General features: G+C 35.7%; 1 protein-coding gene across 1 annotated transcript; it reads left to right on the top strand.

The window, feature by feature from the left end:
* The first annotated feature begins 2080 nt into the window (after positions 1-2080).
* LOC139151629 (ketimine reductase mu-crystallin-like) lies at positions 2081-16691 on the top strand. Its single transcript, XM_070724554.1, has 8 exons — positions 2081-2170; positions 11072-11262; positions 11892-12042; positions 12747-12809; positions 14215-14316; positions 14628-14805; positions 15549-15755; positions 16173-16691. Exons 2-8 carry the CDS (start codon positions 11096-11098, stop codon positions 16241-16243), a joined length of 939 nt encoding a protein of 312 aa, XP_070580655.1. The 5' UTR covers positions 2081-2170; positions 11072-11095; the 3' UTR covers positions 16244-16691.
* Positions 16692-20592: the final 3901 nt, after the last annotated feature.

Below are 20592 nucleotides of genomic sequence, written 5' to 3'. Positions count from 1 at the left end.
TCCTTTAATTAATAGAAGGAGTACAGGTCCTCTGGAGGGATGATTTTCATAAGATTTGTTTAAATTGAGATGAAATATGCAAATTTGTACCCAGCTATCAGACTAGCTAGTTCAGTGATGAATCTTTATTTGGAAAAAATAAGTACAGAAGTTAAAACAATTTACATAGCAAAATTTATTATTCAAACAAAACTGCATCACAGCAATTTCACCATTACATTTCAAAGATTACTGGTACAAATTATCACAGCACATTACCGAACATGTTTTTAAAAATTTTAAAAGTTCCAGTGACTAATAGGTTGGCGAACGCTGGATATCAATAGAAAAGGACGAATTTGATATGCTCTGTGTAGTATAATACATGGATAGAGCCTTGGTTCACATTACCTTCATAAGTCAGAAGAAAAAATATCAGTGTATCATTACAATTTTTTCACAATTTCATGTCAGCCTATGCTGATTTGACAGAAACAATGGTCTGGTAATGGGAAATGATGAAGTAGTAGTAGTAGTAGTAGTAGTAGTAGTAGTAGTAGTAGTAGTAGTAGTAGTAATTTTATTTCGACTTGATGGCCTTAAAAGGTATACGCCTCTTTTCACAAGGGTCGAGCACAAAGAAAATCTTTACAAAGAAGACGAAGTACAAGATAGCAACAACAATAAGCTTACAACACGAACAGATTAGACAGACAAAGTCTGCAGACATCGGACGAATAAATTGCTGCTAGCGCAAGAGATATATTACAAGAAACCTGTCATTCATACTAATTTTACCCCACAACTCGGTCCGTGGGAGCACTGATTATGTATGTCATACTGCAAAAATGTCCCCAAGCCTAGTAAGGTGAAATTGAAATTTTTTTTATGTTTTATTTATTTATTTATTTATTTCGAGAACCAGCTCATACACCAAAAACATACAGAAAAAAGGGGGACTGATAAACTATAAAAAACTATAAAAAAAACTAAATCATGATGGAAATTAAAACTGTCAGACAGAGAAAACTTTAAAAGCATTGGAAAACAGTCTTTTCCAGAACAGGCTACCACACATAATATATGTATTGATAGCAGCACTAATAAGAGAATTTTCACTATTCATCAGCCTCATATAAAATTTCGAGCGTAAAGTGCGCTGTTTGCTTTCGAAAGTCAAAATGTTGCTCTGAACAAAAGTGTTCGAGATACTTAATCTTCTGTCAATACCAAACGAGATTCTAAAACCGTTGTTATAAGCAACGCGAACATTATGATACACTGATTTGTGAACTTACTCCAAAGATGTGAGCAGTACATAGAAGTACAATATGTTATAAAAGATCTCGCTTCGACAGAGTACGAACAGTTCCAAAACTCACAGATTAACGTGTTAGCTCTGGTATAAAACACCCTCATTTGACGCTTAATATCATCATTATCATCGCAGTTGAAAATGACACCAAGATAAGAATGCTTATCTACAAAAGAAAGCTCTTTGTCATACAAGTACACATGCGGAATCTTACAAATATTAAGCATATTAGGCAAAATGGCAAGACACTTAGATTTCAAAGCATTAAAGACAATATCATGGTCATTAGCATATTGAGTACAAATATTCAAGAGGTTGTTGATACCCTTTACACTAGGACAAATCAGTACTATATCATCAGCATTTAACAGGTGATTCATGCACTTTCCACCGAGGAAGCAGCCGATATTTTTCTATACAAGTAAATGACTATATTTATCAACATAAACTGAAAAAAGACGTGGAGAAAGTATATCTCCTTGTCTCACACCATTACATGTTTTAAAATGTTTAGATAACACAGAACCCCATCTTACAGCAAATTCTTGATGCCTATACCAATAAACCAACATACGAACTATAAAATTCGGAATACCTCTATCAATCAATTTGCGAAAGAATGTCCAATGGTTCACTTTATCGAAGGCTTTTGTCGCATCAAGAAAACAAAGGAAAACAGGGTTATTATGACGCTTATAAAAATCTATTATTCCTTTTACTAAAAATACACACAAGCACCGCCAAGCTGATAATGTGGTGTAGCTCACGTGCGACCACCGCTCCTGCGCACTACCCTCAACCTTTACGACAGTTCGTGTTAAGGTCGACCAGGGCTCTTTCCAAACATAAGATAAACAACATCAAAGCGAAGGTACCGTAAGTATGAAGCACATGCAGTCATATCTTTTCTTGTCTTCAAGTTTACGCGCTGGCGAACTACTCACCACTAGTTAATGTGCACATGCTTGAATATGTCTGAAGCATATTCAACATATGTTCGATTTTTTTGACAAAGCGGGGAAAAAGGAGGTCATGGCCTTGAACTGTATTGGCGTCCAATTGTCCTTTGGTGTTACTACATCAAAGTGTTTTCTCTTCAGTGTCCTCGCAATTTCGAGAGACCAGGCCCCATATCTCAAAGCTCGAAATAGAGATAGTCCTTCCACAGGTTATCCTGACTTGAACAAGGTTCTTTGCTCGAGTTTCCAGTCCTTGTAATGCATCACAAATGCGGAGGTGACAATGGATGTACGAGAAAGGCTCACGTCAATGGGACGAGGAAGCCACAATCAGTCAGTCGCTCAGTCAGTCAAGCCCATACAAGTGCGAGGTCGACGAAATTACCGACATTTTGTGGAGCCAGTTTTATGACCTAGTTTTGAAAATTACTCTCTAGGTACAAAGTGCACATTGCACGGTCCATTTGTTTTCTGACAAAGGTCACCAAATAATAGCTAAGGCTGCGTTCACAAATAACGATTGGGGGGGGAGCAGAGGAATCTCGATTGAAATCTTATTTTTTCTCAAATCCCCCTAAGTACCATAAAAATTTTCAAATGCCCCCCCCCCTCTATATGGTCAACATTTTTTAAGTCCCCCCACGTATCACAGACCCGCATATTTGTAAAGGATGTGAGTGCAGAAAATGTAAATATGTACTGCGCCGTTCAGCTCACAGGTGTTCAACACTACCTGTATTAGCCCTTTGTACAGTCATATTCCAAGGCAATACTTTAAATGCATCAGTGAATTTTTTATATTTATTGGAGAAAAGCCAACTTGAGTTAATCCAACTCTGGCCAGGTCAATTGCTCCTGCTGAAGACAACACAAAATGACAATCATGAGAAGTAGGCAAATTGTGAATTCTGGCTAATTGCCATATTGCACAGTGACCTACCAAAAAATTGTTTCAAAACTATAAGACATGTATGAATTAGATGCTACTCAAAATTGACAATACTGGAAGGGTTTAAAATATTCATCAAATAAATTAGTCCGTGGGCTGGAGAGGACCTGCTGAACAAGAAAAAAGATGTTAACATTGGATATTTTGGGATGCACTACCTATCTGGGCTGGTTTTTGATTTGCATGCACCCCAAAAAATGGCTAAAAATGGGTAGGGGTAGGGGGTACTATATCCTCCCCTACATTAAGTAACTAGCATGAAATAGCACAAATCATACATTTTTGGAAGCTCAGATTCTGCTCTTTATAAGAAACACCAACTTTAGCAAAATTAATTTGTGTACATAGAATAGGACGACTTTAAAATGAATTTTTTTGACAATTTTGAAATTTTTTACTCAAAATACCATGTAACAATTGTGATTTACTTTTTATTAAGCAAAATCGACAGCTTTTTGTGTTTGAATTATTTATTCCCACATATTAAACAAGAAAAAAAGTGTTAACATTAGATATTTAACTATACACTACTTCTCTGGAGTCAATTTTGAATTGCGTGTATCTGTATGGGGTGTGCAAAAGCTAGGGGTAGGGGTACAACATTCTTTCCTTGATGAAGTAAACTGGCTTGAAATGCCATATACCTTATAGTTTTAGAAAGCTTAGATACTGGTCTTTCTAAAATGCATAAGGTTTTAGTAAAAAATATGACGTCATAGAATTGGATAACTTTAAATCGATTTTTTCTGGTAATTCAGTATTTTTAAGCGGAAGAAAATACGATAACTATCGTTTCCTTCCAATGACGCAAAAAAAATGTTTAAGGATTTTATTTGATAATTGGAATGTGCTGAAGAAGAAAATAAATGTCAAATTGGGTATTGACCATGCATTATTGTCTTTAATCACTAAATTGCAAGTTTTGCTACATTGGTATATCGTGAATGGGCATTTTATTGTTATGCAATGAATTAATGCACAGCGTTATAAAGAAGACTTTAAAACGCGCACACATAGTCATATTGCCTTTTTTTCCTTCAAGTAAATAGATTATTGATGACTGTCTATTTTATAATTTAAATTTTAAATATTTTTCTGTAAAATAATTTTGATAAGACGTATATGGAAAATTGTCTATGCCTCCTTGTCTTACTTATACAGCAAGCATTACTAACAATCTATTAGGCCGAAGCTAGAGGGGGCGTCTAGGTGCACCACCCCCCCCCCCCCAAATCCCACAGGATAACAAACCTGTAATTTTTAGAAGCCTTGGGATCCCTAGAATAAGAAGTGGGATTTTAACGGACAAAATATAGAGACTCAATAGTTGTTACGGTCATATTTTGAAGGGTACCACAAAATCACGATTTTGTTACCCACATGGATTTTTGTCAAATCTGTCTTCTTGTACATGATCTGCTGAGCTCACTGTTAAACATTAAACATGACCTAGGTTATAGGGTATCATAGAAAGGTGGTTTATTCTTCTTGAAAATGGTATATAGCAAATTATCTTTTGCATGAAATAGGGCCATAATTTACCCTATACCCCAAAGTTTGATGTCACAAATTACTGTCAAAGCTAATCTAAATTCCACCAATTATTTACCTAGACATAATACAAAAGGTAATGTCTTGTATTAATTTTGTTTTATTTGCTACAGGAACATGTAAGAAATTTGAAATGAATTTTTAACAGAAAAAATATTGGGATGCTGTAGCTGTAACAGTCATATTTTGAAGGGTACCACAAAATCACGGTATTACTGACCCGCACTCGTTTTTGTTAAACGCTTTCTTTTTGTAAGTCTTCTGCTGAGCTTATTTTTAACACAACGAGGCAAATGGGGTATCATTAGAAAGTTAATTTACTCTGCTTTAAAATGATATGTTGAAATATGCAATATCTTCTATAGTTTTCATGAAATAAGACCAAAATTAGACCGTACTCCAAAGGTTTATTTCGCAAGTTACCGTCAAAACTAATCTCAAATTCTACCAATTATTTTCCTAGACACTTTACAAAAGGCAATGCTTTGTAAAATATATATTTTATTTGGTACAGGGACATGACAAAAATATGAGTTAGACTTTTAACACACAAGATATTTGGATTGAATGACTGTTGCTTGCATGTTTTGAAGGGTACTATGAAGTCAGAGAATTACCGACTCGCATATGTTTTTGTTAAATGTGTCATCTTGTAAGTCATCTGCTGAGCTTACTTTTTACTATAGCTTAGCTTATGGGCTGTCATTGAAAAAACAATTTATTTGACTTTAAAATGACATATTGTAATATGCAATATCCTGCATAGTTATCATGAAATAGGGAGAAACCTTATCCCATACCCCAAAGTTTGTTTTCGCAAATTACTGTCAAAACTAATCTTAAATTCTACCAATTATTTACCTAGACATTATACAAAAGGCAATGCTTTGTATTAAATTTGTTTTAGTTTTTTGTTTTGATACAGGTACATGTTAGAAACTTGAAATAAACATTTAACAGAAAAATATCCGGATGCTGTAGCTGTAACAGTCATATTTTGAATGGTACTGCAAAATCACAGTATTGCCAACTCGCATACATTTTTGTTAAACCTGTCTTCTTGTAAGTCGCCTAGTGAGCTTACTTTTTAACATAACGTGGCAAGTTGGGCATCATTTGAAAGGTAATTCACTTTTCTTTAAAATAATATTGATATATGCAATAACTTTTATAGTTTTCATGAAATAGGACCACAGCTTACCCCATACCCCAAAGTTTTATATTCCAAATTACTGTCAAAACTAATCTCAAATTCTGACAACTATTTACCGGGACATAATATAAAGGGCAATGATTTGTATGAAATTTAGTATATTTGCTTTAGGTTTATGTTAGCAACTTGAAACGAACTTTTAACAGAAAAAATATTGTGATGCTGTAGCTGTAACAGTCATATTTTGAAGGGTACCACAAAATCACAGTATTGCCAACTCGCATACGTTTGTTAAACCTGTCTTATTGTAAGTCATCTGCTGAGCTTTTTTAACATAACTTGGCTATTGGGGTATCATTAGAAAGGTACTTTTTTCTTCTTTGATATGACATATTGTAATATACAATATCTTCTTTAGTGTTCAGGAAATAAGACCAAAACTTACCCCACACCCCTAAGTTTATATTGCAAATTACTGTCACTACTAATCTCAAATTCTACCAAACTTTTACCTAGACATATTACAAAAGGCAATGATTTGTATGAAATCTGTTTTATTTGCTACAGAGACATGTAACAAATATTAGATAGACTTTTAACAGACAAAATATTGGGAGTGAATGGTTGTTGCTGTCATGTTTTGAAGGGTACTGTAAAGTCTCAGTCTTGCCCACTCGTATGTGTTTTTGTTAAATGTGTCATCTTGTAAGTCATCTGCTGAGCTTACTTTTTACTCTAACCTATCTTATAGGCTATCATTGGAAAGAAAATTTATTTTGCCTTAAAGTGACATATTGTAATGTGTAATATCTTTAATAGTTTCCATGTATAGGACCAAACTTACCCCATATCCCACATTCGCAAACTGCAAAGTTTTCGAACAGATGTAGTTTGCAAATAAAACTAAGGGCTGGGGTAAGTTTTTTGCTATTTCATTACAACTTAAGATGATAATGCACTTTATGATATGCTAAAATAAAGAGTGATAAAAGCTTCGTAATGATACCCTACAATCTGGGCTACGGATAAAATAAAGGTTGGCATATAAATTTCATTGAAACTTGTTTAATGAAATTTCACGGTTTCAGTAACATATATCCTGCTATCCTTCAAACCATGATGCTAACAGCTATTAAATCATAATAATTATCCTGTTAATGGTATCTTTCATAGTTGGAAATGTCTCTGTAACAAATAAAATAGGTTTCATACAAAGTTTGTCTTTTTTATAGAATTTCTCGAAATTAAATGCTACTTTTGACAGTAATTTACGACATAAAACTTTGGGGTATGGGGTAAGGTTTGGTCCTATTTCATGAAAACTATAGAAGATATTGCATATTACAATATGTCATTTTAAAGCCAAATAAATTGTCTTTCAATGACAGCCCATAAGCTAAGCTATAGTAAAAAGTAAGCTCAGCAGATGACTTACAAGATGACACATTTAACAAAAACATATGCGAGTCGGTAATACTGTGACTTCAAGGTACCCTTCAAAACATGCCAGTAACAGTCATTCAATCCAAATATTTTGCCTGTTAAAAGTCTAACTCATATTTTTGACATGTCCCTGTACCAAATAAAATATATTTTATACAAAGCATTGCCTTTTGTAAAGTGTCTAGGAAAATAATTGGTAGAATTTGAGATTAATTTTGACGGTAATTTGCGACATAAACCTTTGGAGTATGGGATAAGTTTTGGTCTTATTTCATAAAAACTAAAACTATAGAAGATATTGCATATTGCAACATATCATTTTAAAGCAGAGTAAATTAACTTTCTAATGATACCCCATTTGCCTTGTTGTGTCAAAATAAGCTCAGCAGAAGACTTACAAAAAAAAGGTTTAACAAAAACGAATGCGGGTCAGTAATACTGTAATTTTTGCGGTACCCTTCAAAATATGACTGTTACAGCTACAGCATCCAAATATTTTTTCTGTTACAAGTTTATTTTAAATTTCTAACATGTACCTGTAGCAAAAAACACAAAGTTAATACATAGCATTACCTTTTGTATTATGTCTAGGTAAATAATTGGTGGAATTTAGATTAGTTTTGACAGTAATTTGTGACATCAAACTTTGGGGTATAGGGTAAATTATGGCCCTATTTCATAAAAACTACAGAAGATATTGCATATTGCTATATACCATTTTCAAGAAGAATAAACCACCTTTCTAATGATACCTATAACCTAGGTCATGTTTAACAGTGAGCTCAGCAGATGACTTACAAGAAGACAGGTTTGACAAAAATCAATGTGGGTCACAAAATCGTGATTTTGTGGTACCCTTCAAAATATGACCGTAACAGCTATTGAGTCCCTATATTTTGTCTGTTAAAATCCCACTTCTTACTCTAGGGATCCTAAGGCTTCTAAAAATTACAGGTTTGTTATCCTGTGGGGGGGGGGGGGTTGGTGCACCTAGACGCCCCCTCTAGCTTCGGCCTAATAGATTGTTAGTAATGAATGCTGTATAAGTAAGACAAGGAGGCATAGACAATTTTCCATATACGTCTTATCAAAATCATTTTATCGAAAAATATAAAAATTTAAATTATAAAAATAGACAGTCATCAATAATCTATTTACTTGAAGGAGAAAATGGCAAGATGACTATGTGAGCGTGTTTTAAAGTCTTCTTTATAACGCTGTGCATTAATTCATTGCATTACAATAAAATGCCCATTCACGATATACCAATATAGCAAAACTTGCAATTTTAGTGACTAGAGACAATGTTGACATTTATTTTCTTCTTCAGCACATTCCAATTAGTAAATAACATCCATAAATCTGTTTGATTTGCTTTATAGGGAGGAAACAATAGTTATCGTATTTTCTTTCCGCTTAAAAATACTGAATTACAGAAAAATCGATTTAAAGTTATCCAATTCTATGACGTCATATTTTGTTACTAAAACCTTATGCATTTTAGAAAGACCAGTATCTAAGCTTTCTAAAACTATAAGGTATATGGCATTTCAAGCCAGTTTACTTCATCAGGGAAAGAATGTTGTACCCCTACCCCTAGCTTTTGCACACCCCATACAGATACACGTAATTCAAAATTGACTCCAGAGAAGTAGTGTATAGTTAAATATCTAATGTTAACACTTTTTTTCTTGTTTAATATGTAGGAATAAATAATTTAAACACAAAAAGCTGTCAAAATTTTGCTTAATAAAAAGTAAATCACAATTGTTACATGGTATTTTGAGTAAAAAATTTCAAAATTGTCAAAAAAATTCATTTTAAAGTCGTCCTATTCTATGTACACAAATTAATTTTGCTAAAGTTGGTGTTTCTTACAAAGAGCAGAATCTGAGCTTTACAAAAATGTATGATTTGTGCTATTTCATGCTAGTTTACTTAATGTAGGGGAGGATATAGTACCCCCTACCCTACCCATTTTTAGCCATTTTTTGGGGTGCATGCAAATCAAAAACCAGCCCAGATAGGTAGTGCATCCCAAAATATCCAATGTTAACATCTTTTTTTCTTGTTCAGCAGGTCCTAAATGAACAAAAAATTACCCATGTAGTAGGGATTGGGGGGCACGGTGGGCCCCTCCAGCCACGGACTAAATGTTTTAATCTCTGAAAATTTTGGGTGTAATAATTGCAAATTTGGTTTTAAAAAAGTAATAATCACATTTGGTCACATATTTTTTCTTTTAGTCTTTACTGTTTAAAGTTTTACTTCTGTATCATTTAGAAAATCAAGCATGGTGACCCCATCTTTTTTCCTTTATATTTGATTATTCTCATATGCCAAATTCAAAAATTTCTATGTGTTCTTCCATGTGTTGCTCTCTGGCCTGATCTTGTGTACAAGTATGTTTCACTGTCATGAGCGTCATTTGACCTAAACTCTTCTTCAACTACCATGTACATCAGAGTCAGAGCTATCTCTGTCACTGTTCAGGTATGCAGTGACAGTGACACTGCAGTAGCAGAGCATTAATGATAGTGACACTACCCATAGGCAGTAGCTGTATTAACTTTGATAATTTTGGCAATATTTTTGTTCAGTTTTACAACTGCGTTCTTGTTCTACTCCCTGCAGCATGTTGAATTGTCTAGTATTCAGCTTGCTATCACAGCCTATGTATGTGTACCATGCATCTGTATCACTGACAACTGACTGTCAGTCTGGACTCCAATTAAATTATCACCAAATACATATATATATATATATATATATATATATATATATATATATATATATATATATATATATATAATATATATATATATATATATATATATATATTATATACAGGCTTTTTGTCGACAAACTAAATATTGTGTGTTTGAGCATGCTGTAGGGAGATAGCAAGAAACTGTAGTTGTTATTGTATAGAAATATTGCAGAAATCATTAACAGTTGCAGCTTCTGCCCTGTTACTAGGCTCAAGTTTGTTTTTTACGACAAATCACACGTTTAGATTTTTTCGAGATAAAAGTCATGAAATGTGACAAAATGGTTCTACATTTTGTTAAATTATTACTAACATTACAACATTTTGATGACATAAAAATGGTATTCATTTTTAATTGAATTACCTACAAAAACTTGGAATTGGAAAATGTAAAACACAAAAGGGAACCAAAAATTTTCAAGTCCCCCCCCTTACAGGTACAGCAAAATTTTCAAGTCCCCCTCTACTACCCCAAAATTTTCGAATCCCCCCTGAATTCTTTCAGCCCCCCCCCTAACCGTTTTTTTGTGAACGCAGCCTAATAGCGCTTCATGTAGCACACCTCGAAGACTAATCTACATACAAACGACAGTTCATCGGTTCCTGACGGTATGTTTGTTGAGATGTGTGGCAGGCCTAGGTGTGTGGAAGAACGGTGTACGCTAACGGGGCTTTGAACACATTGGAGACTGAGTCTAATCATGAGTCATAACCCTGGAAGTAGTACACATCCCAAGATTTCTCTTCCTAAAATTTTAGAATTTTTTACGCTTTTGAGTTGCCAGAATTCCAGACTTTTTCACTTTAAATTATGAGCAATTGTCCTGCAAAAGTAACTATTTTTCAATAATTTTCCATCGCTATCCAGAGTTTGAATATTAACGCACCGTCATCGATTGTTGATTTGCATAAAATATGTGACATATTTAATGTTTATTGCGTTGTAAACAAGGTATACTAGGTGTGGAAGCTGAAGATGGCAAATTTACCGACGTACATCGGTATGGAATCTGTGCGACAAGTGCTAAAGATGGAAGATTTGATACCAGTGATAGAGAAGGCAATGGGGAACTTTTCCAAGGGTGAGGAAGGTGGAGTGGTTCAACCAGTCAGGGCTGTTGTACCTGTCAAAGAACACAAGGGGTAAACTAAGTACACTATAAACTGTGAGATATATAGATCAAAGCTTCTGTAATGAATAAGAGGAAAAAAACAGGATATAATTATTTGTCTTCGTCAGCACTTGATTTGACTGTCCCATTTCACCCCTGATAATCAAACTTTGCCCACAGAAAATAAAAGCTCCTACCAAAACATAGTTGTGAAAGTAGTGACCGGGCTTGTCCAAAAGCACAGTTATTTATGCCTTGGGTCATGCTTCAGCAATTGGCGTAATATTAAGGTGACCAAACTTGTCACACGATTTCGAGACCACAAGTAAACATCGGTTGCAAGGTCATCGAGCCAGAGTTTGCTACATTGATCAGACAAATGGCATTTTGAAATCTGAAAATATGTTCACCAGTTATGACAGCTATCGAAATATACTTTTTATATTCTTAATACTTTTTTGTAGTTACTGTACCATGCGAAAATGACAGATCGACACCATTATTGAGGATCCATAGTTGAAGTTGTTGCCGATGCACACTTTGAAAGAAATAGTGTTTCGGCTTTTTGTGACACTTACTGACCATGCATAACATGATAATCTTTTAAACATTCTTTATGATAGTGTAACCTTTAGGGAACAATCTTCTGTCTAATCTTAGATTTCTTGGTTCAATGCCGAGCTACTCCAGTCAAGATAATGTGCTTGGAACCAAACTAATATGCCTTTACCCAAGCAATGCTGAAAAAGGACTTCAAACTCACCTTGGTACCATTGTTTTGTTTGAGCCGTCTGATGGGTCAATCAAATCCGTAAGTTTATAGTCATCAGTGGCTTGGAGAAACCCTCCACAGCAGTCTTCAGTTTTTGCGTCAATGCATGATCTGAGAAAGTCGATCCTTACTCTGAAATGGAGAGAGAGAATTTCCTTTATGCTTAATGCTCAATCCCTTCATTTTAACATGCGCGTTTTTGGTATGTTTTACAGAAAACTCGATGTTATTATTTGAACCATGTAAGACCAATTCGTATGCTGTGTGAATTAGTATTATTGACTAACACGCCTTCTTAATGAATATGACGTATAGAGATTTCATATGTAAACTTGTTTTTAAAGCAAAACTAAATACTTGGTCTCATTTTTTCTTTCAAACTGTTGAGCTATTCCGATTGCGTATCTTCTTGACTTTCCTATTTATTATATTCTATTTTGGATATCTGATTTAAACGACTGGGATAAATGTGTGATGAGTGAAACACCTAAGCTTCAAGAAGCCAATTTTGCTATCTAACACTTCCCTGAATGGAAGACCGTGGCTCTATCAGTGAAGAACTTGAGCCTCTCTGGGAAGTCCTGTTTAATATTTAAATGAAAACATAGTTCAAAGTGCCGCTCTGTTGCCAACTATTTCAGCCATAGATATTTTTATAAAAACTCCTGCCAAGAAAAATATAGAATATAGTTGAACGAATGTGACATGTTATCTACTTTTTTGACCACGTTAATTGATATCAGATAATGGACGGAGAAGTCATAACGAGTATGAGAACAGCAGCTGCATCAGCCGTCGCAACAAAGGTGAATATTGCTTCAATCATCCTTCCAAATGTTACGTTATGAATATACATGACAGGGAGCCTTTATTATAAGACGTGCAAATTTGAAATAGTACACTTTGCATGGACGAACACTTTTATTTAGCTTTGCGTTCATCTTATATTATACAAGAAGTGAATGTGAAATGTTATATTTTAAAACTAATTGCTAATAATCAATAATCATGCATTATTTCATGGTTAACCGGCATAGGTTATGTCATGAAAGTACCTGCTTTATACTTTTCACAAAGACAGTAACTAGACAGATATTGCTATCTATGAGACTGTTTGTCAACAGTCCTAAAATTAGGACATTCATGACTTGCAGGCTTTTCTTGGTGCTGATCTAGACACTTGCAAGTGTGATTCCTAAAGAATAAACACATATTACCGGATCACGAAAGCTGTAGCGCCCGTCTGCTAGCCTTGAGGTCCATGCGTTACCAGAAACAAATCGGTATCGACCATGCCTCTCAACAACCCCCAGCATCTCTAAAATTCAATAATTTTTCAAAGGTTTTGATGAGAGTAAAGATGGCGATAATAATATTGGTCAGCAAATTTGCTAAAATACCAAGGATGCCATGCAATCCTAAGCATACCCTCAGCAAGCAATTAGATTTTACATTATTTTAAGTTTGGGTTAATTGTTATTACATATTGGGTTAGTATTACATATTGGGTTAAGTGCTATTACATATTGGGTTAAATATTATATATTTGGTGATACAGTCGTTTTTCCGTTTGCAAGGCTCCATTGATTATGCTACAGACATTATTTTAATTAGAGGCATGTTCAGTAAATGCACAAACCATCCTGACAATTTTTCCTTTTACAAAAAACACGTGATTGTTTGGTGGTTGCTAAGGACATGACAACAGTGATCAGGTGTATCTACATTTTATTTTGTGCATTCATTTGCTTGTTGAGGGCGTGCTTGGGATTTTAGCACATGCGATTATTACCATCTTCACTCCCATCAAAAGTTTTGAAAAATAATTTTAGAAATGGTGTGGGTTGTTGATGGGCGTGGTCGTGGTTGCTGGGCATGTTTTTTGTCTTATTTTGGTCAGTATTATATCCCAAGTTTAGTTTTATTACATATATGGTTAAGTGTTAGTAGATATAGATTAGTATTACACATATAGGATTGAGTGTTATTACATATTATTGAGTTAGTATTACATATCGGGTTAAGTGTTATTACATATTGGGTAAGTATTTCATATTGGGTTAAATATTACATGTTGGAGTGATACGGTCCTTTTTTCCGTTTAAAAGTCTCCAAAAATTATGTTACAGACATGCAAAAACTCCCTTGTGTATTTTTCCAGAATTCGGTGACGTTGTATAGATAACTATCGCATCAGTTTTGTATTTTCAGTACCTCGCTCCCAAAGAATTCAAAACACTGTGCATTCTTGGTGCTGGAGAGCAAGCTAGAAGTCACTACCAGGCACTCCATCAGATTTGCAACTTCCAAGAGGTAAATATAAAGATTTTGTCGTACTTGCAAATAATAGAAAATGAAAGAACACTTCTTCGATTGTACGATAAATTCACTGCCATATGAGTTACACGTCTATAGCCTCTTGCATATATGTTTACGGATGTGGAAGTGCGTGTTTGTGTGTTGCACTGTAAGTCCCACTTGATTGTATCAGTGCATTTAAAGGAGATGATACAATATGTAAAATGTACAAACACACCAACTGTATAATCCAATTTGCAAGCATGAATTCAACACAAACTTAATCATCAACTCAAATAATTTGTTGCTCCATCATCTTCTTTTAGGTCAAGGTATGGAGCAGAACACTGTCAAGGGCACAAGAGTTTGCCAGAGAGTACAAATCAAAAGTTTGTGAAACTGCTCAAGAGGCTGCAAAAGACGCAGACGTCATAGTAACCGTCACCATGTCAACTACACCCATCCTTGAACATAGCTGGGTCAAACCAGGAGCTCACATTAATTGTTAGTTACTGAATTTGTCAGTCATTTTCATTTTATGCGAATGTTTGTGGATGGTTGATGCCTAATACAAACTTTCATAGTAAGAGTTATTCCTCTTGGATCTAACTGTAGATTAACCAAAGTCATGCCATTTCCATGCAGAGGTGAAAATAAATCGTGGCCATGCATCTGATAACTTTTTACAGTCCTCCAAGTAACTGAAAACGTGTACACATTTCTGGACTTCAAACCTGTGAAACCTAAAACATTGTTCATCAGCAAACAATTGTAGAAAGGAGATTTTTCTACTGTGCACAGAAATATAGTTTCTTAAACTATACCAGAAGAATATGTTCTTGTCCCTTCAAATCGGCTAAGTTATGGGACTTGGCTATGGAGACTTGTCAATACAAGATGTAGTTTACTGATTTCATCACCAACAAATCCTTGTGTGTGACAAATCTGGACCTATTGGAGCCTTTTAAAGCCAGATTTTGGAACATCCCCATTGGCCTAGTTGAACAATTAAAAATCGATATGAGTGTGACAGCGTTCATTAAAAGTATGATCGGACTAAATTGTTGAAAATAGTGACGATGTCGTATTATGCATACGCCAAAGGTAGCAATGGTTGGCTCACAGTTGACATTTTCTGCAGTAAGCTTATGCGAGTGTCAACGATTCATGGCATGACGGAAATACCCTTACAATTTTACAACTTGAAGTCAAATATTCTTACATTTTTTTGTTTCCTATTCTGCAAGGTGTAGGAGCATGTCGTCCAGACTGGCAAGAACTGTCTTCAGAATTGATGCAGAAGTCAGTTGTTTACGTCGACAGTAGGGAGGCTGCAATGAAAGAATCTGGTGATGTGTTGATTTCCAAAGCCGAGATCTATGCAGAAATTGGGGATTTAGTGAATGGTACAAAAGAGGCTTTCAGGGACAAGACCACCGTATTCAAGTCACTAGGTAACCTTGTAGTGCAGTCCTTGGAAAACAGTGTCTTCAGCTCACCTGTGTCATTTTTATACCTCGATGAAAATATGTGCTCCTGTTGCAATTCAGTAGATTGTCGATCGCGTTCCAACTCACAACATACGGCACCCAAACATCTAGCCACACAGTCAAAACCGATCGGCCAAATCACCACCCTTAAAAGAGTTGTTCAACTGCATTACTGTAATAGTGTTGAGTTAATCGTAAGAGAACAAAATGTGTAAATTCACGTAACATTTTGCAATTAATTGTCAATATGATGTTGTGCATTTGAATTGCATCCGAAACATACAATGTGAAGTACACGTAATGCGAGCCAGGAGATGGAACATCATATTATATATTTGGCGTTCTATTATGAAACACATTGTCGTGTTTGTTCCTTTGTAGGTATGGCAGTAGAAGATATTGTATCAGCCAAACTGGTCCACGACAAATATGTACAAGAAAGTGGAAAATAATCTTCTCAATAGCGAGATTGTTGATATATATAATGGCCTCAAAGTGTTTGATATTTTTACATTTGTGAACTTTTGCAGATGACGATGATGATGTGTCATTTATGAAGGTGATTTAACGAGAGGTGTAGAATTACAACAAATTCAGAATCTATTTCAGATAAACATTTTAAGGGAAAGTTATTCAGAAGTATATTGTGTAAATCCAATAAGCTTCTTTTCACTTCAACGCATTCTATAGTTTGATGATGGAGACAGAAGTATCTTTAAATACAGTTGAATTGCATCGCCTCTATAGTTTCGATGGGTTACATATTTTAACATGATCAGTTTTTCCAGAGTAAGATTTACTACTTCTATGTACACGGGTGATTTAAAGAAACAAAATACTTTTGAATTGCAATGGCATGTATGTGATCACAATGACCAATAAAGTGAAGCCTGGGTAATATGGCTTGCATTCCCTCTTTTTAACTAAAACAGCGGCTTTGTGACAGACCATACAATTCCTAAGCTTACATTTGCTGTCTTGCAACTTCTGGAATGTAGCGTTAAAGGTGTATAGCATAGGACATGTACGTGTCAGAATGGTGACATAATTGTAAGTTGTCTGAGCAAGGTTAACCAAGTCAACAAGACAATGCCACATAGGCTTTCACACCCTAGTGTTTGTCAAACACTACTAGGCATCCTTCCTGCTTTTGACGATTGAAAGTTAATGTAGTTTGGATCAACGCGTTTTAGAACACACCTGTGCAGATCAGAGATTAGAAGCTGTGTTGCAAATGAAGGGTTACAAGAGAGTCTAGTATGGTCGGTACTGTCAGTAGTACCGCTGTAATCAAACACGAAATGACTTCCTACCTTACCCTATTATTATTACTTTATAATCAGAAGAATACCGTTTCACCCGAATCGACATATCTAGTAATCCACTTTAACCCCAGCTATATGGTTAATTTTAAATTGTGTGAATACTCTTTGTCAGCCGACAAAACAAATATCTTACCCTGAAATCATCTCCCGTATAACAAGTTAAATTTTCACTCAATCAGCAAGACATCAGGGTGAAAGTGCATGAATTCATGGCAACCATACTCATCTGTAATTGACAATCATAGATCAAACTCACATTACAAAGTAATTGGGTATGGCAAACACAGCACAGCTTAACAAAGCAGAGCACAGACTATAAAAGTATCAGCACACATAAAGTCAAAGTCGTGAAAAAAAGATGTATGGACCTCTGGTAAAACAACTAAGAAGTGATGTCAGATGTTTCGAAAGGTCAGGTCAGCGAAAGTGGTGTTGATGTAAAACAAGAACATGGCACTTATAACTTTAGTAATCAGCCCGGCCTATTGGAGGGGTGAATATTTTATACTTCAAACAAAGTGCCCCCAAAGGTCAAATTAATATACAACCAATATGATAATGTCGTTCGACCACCTGTTATACCATGCACCCGCTCCTGCCAACTCTCATAAATCTTTATGAAAGTTGAAGGTCACATGTCTTATCCTGACACACACGATACAACATCGATGTGCATATTACCTTAACTACGGTACCAGTATGTAAAACTGTAATACAGATTATTGTCACTTTTTCCTAAAATTTATGCGCCTGTGGGACCGTGCACCATTTAGCGAGCATGAACCAAAGTCATAAGCTTATACATACATGAAATCTTCGCAGTTTACCATGCACACATTAAAAGAAAAATTAGAAGACTGTTCATGTGATAAATATATAATCCCATGGAAGAGATTTTTTTCTGTTTGACGCCATCGCATACTCGTGTTTATCTCGAAACCGGTCAACTCGCCGAAAAATACCATGGTGTGTGTGTGTGTGCGTGTGTGTGCGTGTGTGTGTGTGTGTGTGTATTTATATATATATATATATATATATATATATATATATATATATATATATATACCATATACCATATATGCCATATACACCATATATATATATATATATATATATTATATATATATATATATATATATATATATATATATATATATATATACTGAGAATCTAGGAACTTGTAGTTGTCACTCTACAGGCTGTTTCATGCGCTAAGCAATCATCAGGAGTGAAGGTTGGGCGGCAATAGAACTGTTTATATTGTGTTGCAGGTGGGCATGCATATTCAAATAAGCGGTTGTGGCCAATGGCAAGTCAGTTATTACAGAGGAGGAATTTGCTGCGGTGTCTGCATTTTGAGAGGAATTCAGCACGTTTGTTGAGGGTTGATTTGCTATCTGAATAAATTATATGGAGTTTTTCTGTTATGCAAAGGTTCAGCGTTTGGTTTTATTTGAATAGGGGGGAGCTCTGTCGATGATTGACCATTTGATGTCGTAGTTTATGTTGTTGCCTTTGAGCTTCCATATGAATTTTGAGAGCTCTGTGCTATTTCTGTGCTTGGGAGTTTTGAAAGTGTACTTGTGATACGTGTATCTTTGTTTGAAGGTTGAGTCCGTGAGTCCAATGTAGTGTTTCTGATCGTTGCTTGTGGTGACAGTGGCTTTGTATATTACTGAAGAGGTGAGGCAGTTTCCTGAAAGTGGACAATCGTCTTTTTTGCGGCAGTTGCACCACTTCTCTTGCTCCCTGTCTTTTTGTAGTATTTGGTTGTTGTGGGCTTTGATTATACTTCCCATGTTTCTGGAGCAACTGTAGCTTACTTTTACGTTGTTTTTATTGAAGAGCTTGTGTAGACGGTGGCCTTCTGGAAAGTGGGTCTTAATCAAGTTCAGGAATGTTCTGCCGATGTTGGTTTTCACTGCCTTGTTGAACGGGGGATTGTACCAAATGATTCGTCTGCTGCGTTTTCTTTTGTTTTCGTTGCTTGGTGACGGGGGCTCGTACTTCATTTTGTATGTGTATCCACTTTGTTTCAGCGCCTTTTCGAAGTCGGGGGCTGCTTTCTTGAATGTTGTTTCACAATCTGAGATGTTTGATATTCTGCTGTTGACTGAGGTAGGTATTTGTTCCAGGATTGGCGGGGGGTGGTTGGATTGTCTATCGACGTAGAGAAGCTGGTTGTTTGGTTTGCTGTATGGTTGGTAAGAAGCATTTTCCAGATTGAATGTTACGTCAAGGAAGTTAGTGGTCTTGATGTTCGCTTGGATAGTTATGCGGAGATCAAATGCGTGGAAAATGGAAGTGAGTTCCTTTTTCAGTTTTTCACATTGCCTTGCTGATTTACTGCTTGTGATGGCGAGCCCGTCGTCTCGGTAAAGACCGGTGTTTTCTTTGCCGAGTTTCTTGCTGAGGTGGGAGAGGATGTACAATCCGACGAGCTCACATATCTCAGCTCCGTCAAAACTTCCCATGGTTATGTCAAACATGTCTTCTGAGTTTCTCTTGGTCCATACGGAATCGTTGTTGAACAGTGCGGATTTTCTTGAGTGCATTATGATTTCTTCTTCTTCGTCGGAGATGTCGGTGTATTTCCGTGCGTGATGGATAGCTTCTGTTAGCAATTTCTTTGTGATTGACGGGTAGAATTCTATAATGTCAAAGGCGATGAAACTTTTGCTTGCTTTCCGTTGAATTCTTTTGAACCAGTTTATGACATTTGACGTGTTTTTCCATTGATTTAGATTGGTTTTGGAGAGTACATCCTGGTTAATCTTGCTTATGGTGCCGATTTCTGTTTTGGATGGATTGATGAGTCTGCAGGTTGGCTTGTTTATGAAATTGTCCTTGTGGTCTTTTAGGGTGATGAAGGCTTCTTTCTTTGCTATTGTTTCAACCCTGTCTTCGATGTGTAGCTTTTCGGTGGTGGATTTGGCCTCCTTGTTGATTTCGTAGATGCTATCATCGTTCACTTTTTTGTATGATTTAGTGATGTTGTCGTGTAGGAGTTTATCGTAATGTTCCTTGGATGTTTTGTAGAAGTTAGTGGTTTTGTCGGCCGGGATGATAAGTTTATCATTTTCAGGTCTTGTTTGAGTCGCTTTTGGAAATCACACTTGACATCACGGAATTCTACAGTTTCTACCATTTTCTGGACATCGTCTTCAAAGGCCTTCATCTCGTCGATTTGGGGTGGGTACTTACTGGTTTTGAAACCGAATGTTTCCCTCCTCTCTTCGGTGTCTTCTGTTTTTTTGAGAAAGTGTAGTAGTTTCCATCTCATGCGCTTCAGGACGCTCTCTGTTTTCTCGATCAACCACTTCTTGTATTCCTTCATAGATGGTATAGGGATGTTTTTCATTGAATATCCGAAGTTTACTCGTTCCATGTTGGATGCCAGTCTTGACTATAGTGCTCGACACTAATGGGAGCAGTTTACGAAAATGGTTTGCTTGTCAATGCAGGCAAAGTATAGT

Source organism: Ptychodera flava, chromosome 15 (genome assembly GCF_041260155.1).
Source record: "Ptychodera flava strain L36383 chromosome 15, AS_Pfla_20210202, whole genome shotgun sequence".
In the NCBI taxonomy this organism is placed as follows: Eukaryota; Metazoa; Hemichordata; class Enteropneusta; family Ptychoderidae; genus Ptychodera; species Ptychodera flava.
Note: the sequence above shows the minus strand (reverse complement) of the source record. Positions and strands in the feature narration are given on the sequence as shown.

Excerpts from the sequence above, each read along its gene's own strand:
- LOC139151629 (XM_070724554.1), top strand. The coding sequence starts at position 11,096 with ATGGCAAATTTACCGACGTACATCGGTATGGAATCTGTGCGACAAGTG. Across the intron at positions 12,043-12,746 it reads CTGATGGGTCAATCAAATCC|ATAATGGACGGAGAAGTCAT; the intron begins GTAAGTTTATAG and ends AATTGATATCAG. Across the intron at positions 15,756-16,172 it reads CACCGTATTCAAGTCACTAG|GTATGGCAGTAGAAGATATT; the intron begins GTAACCTTGTAG and ends GTTCCTTTGTAG.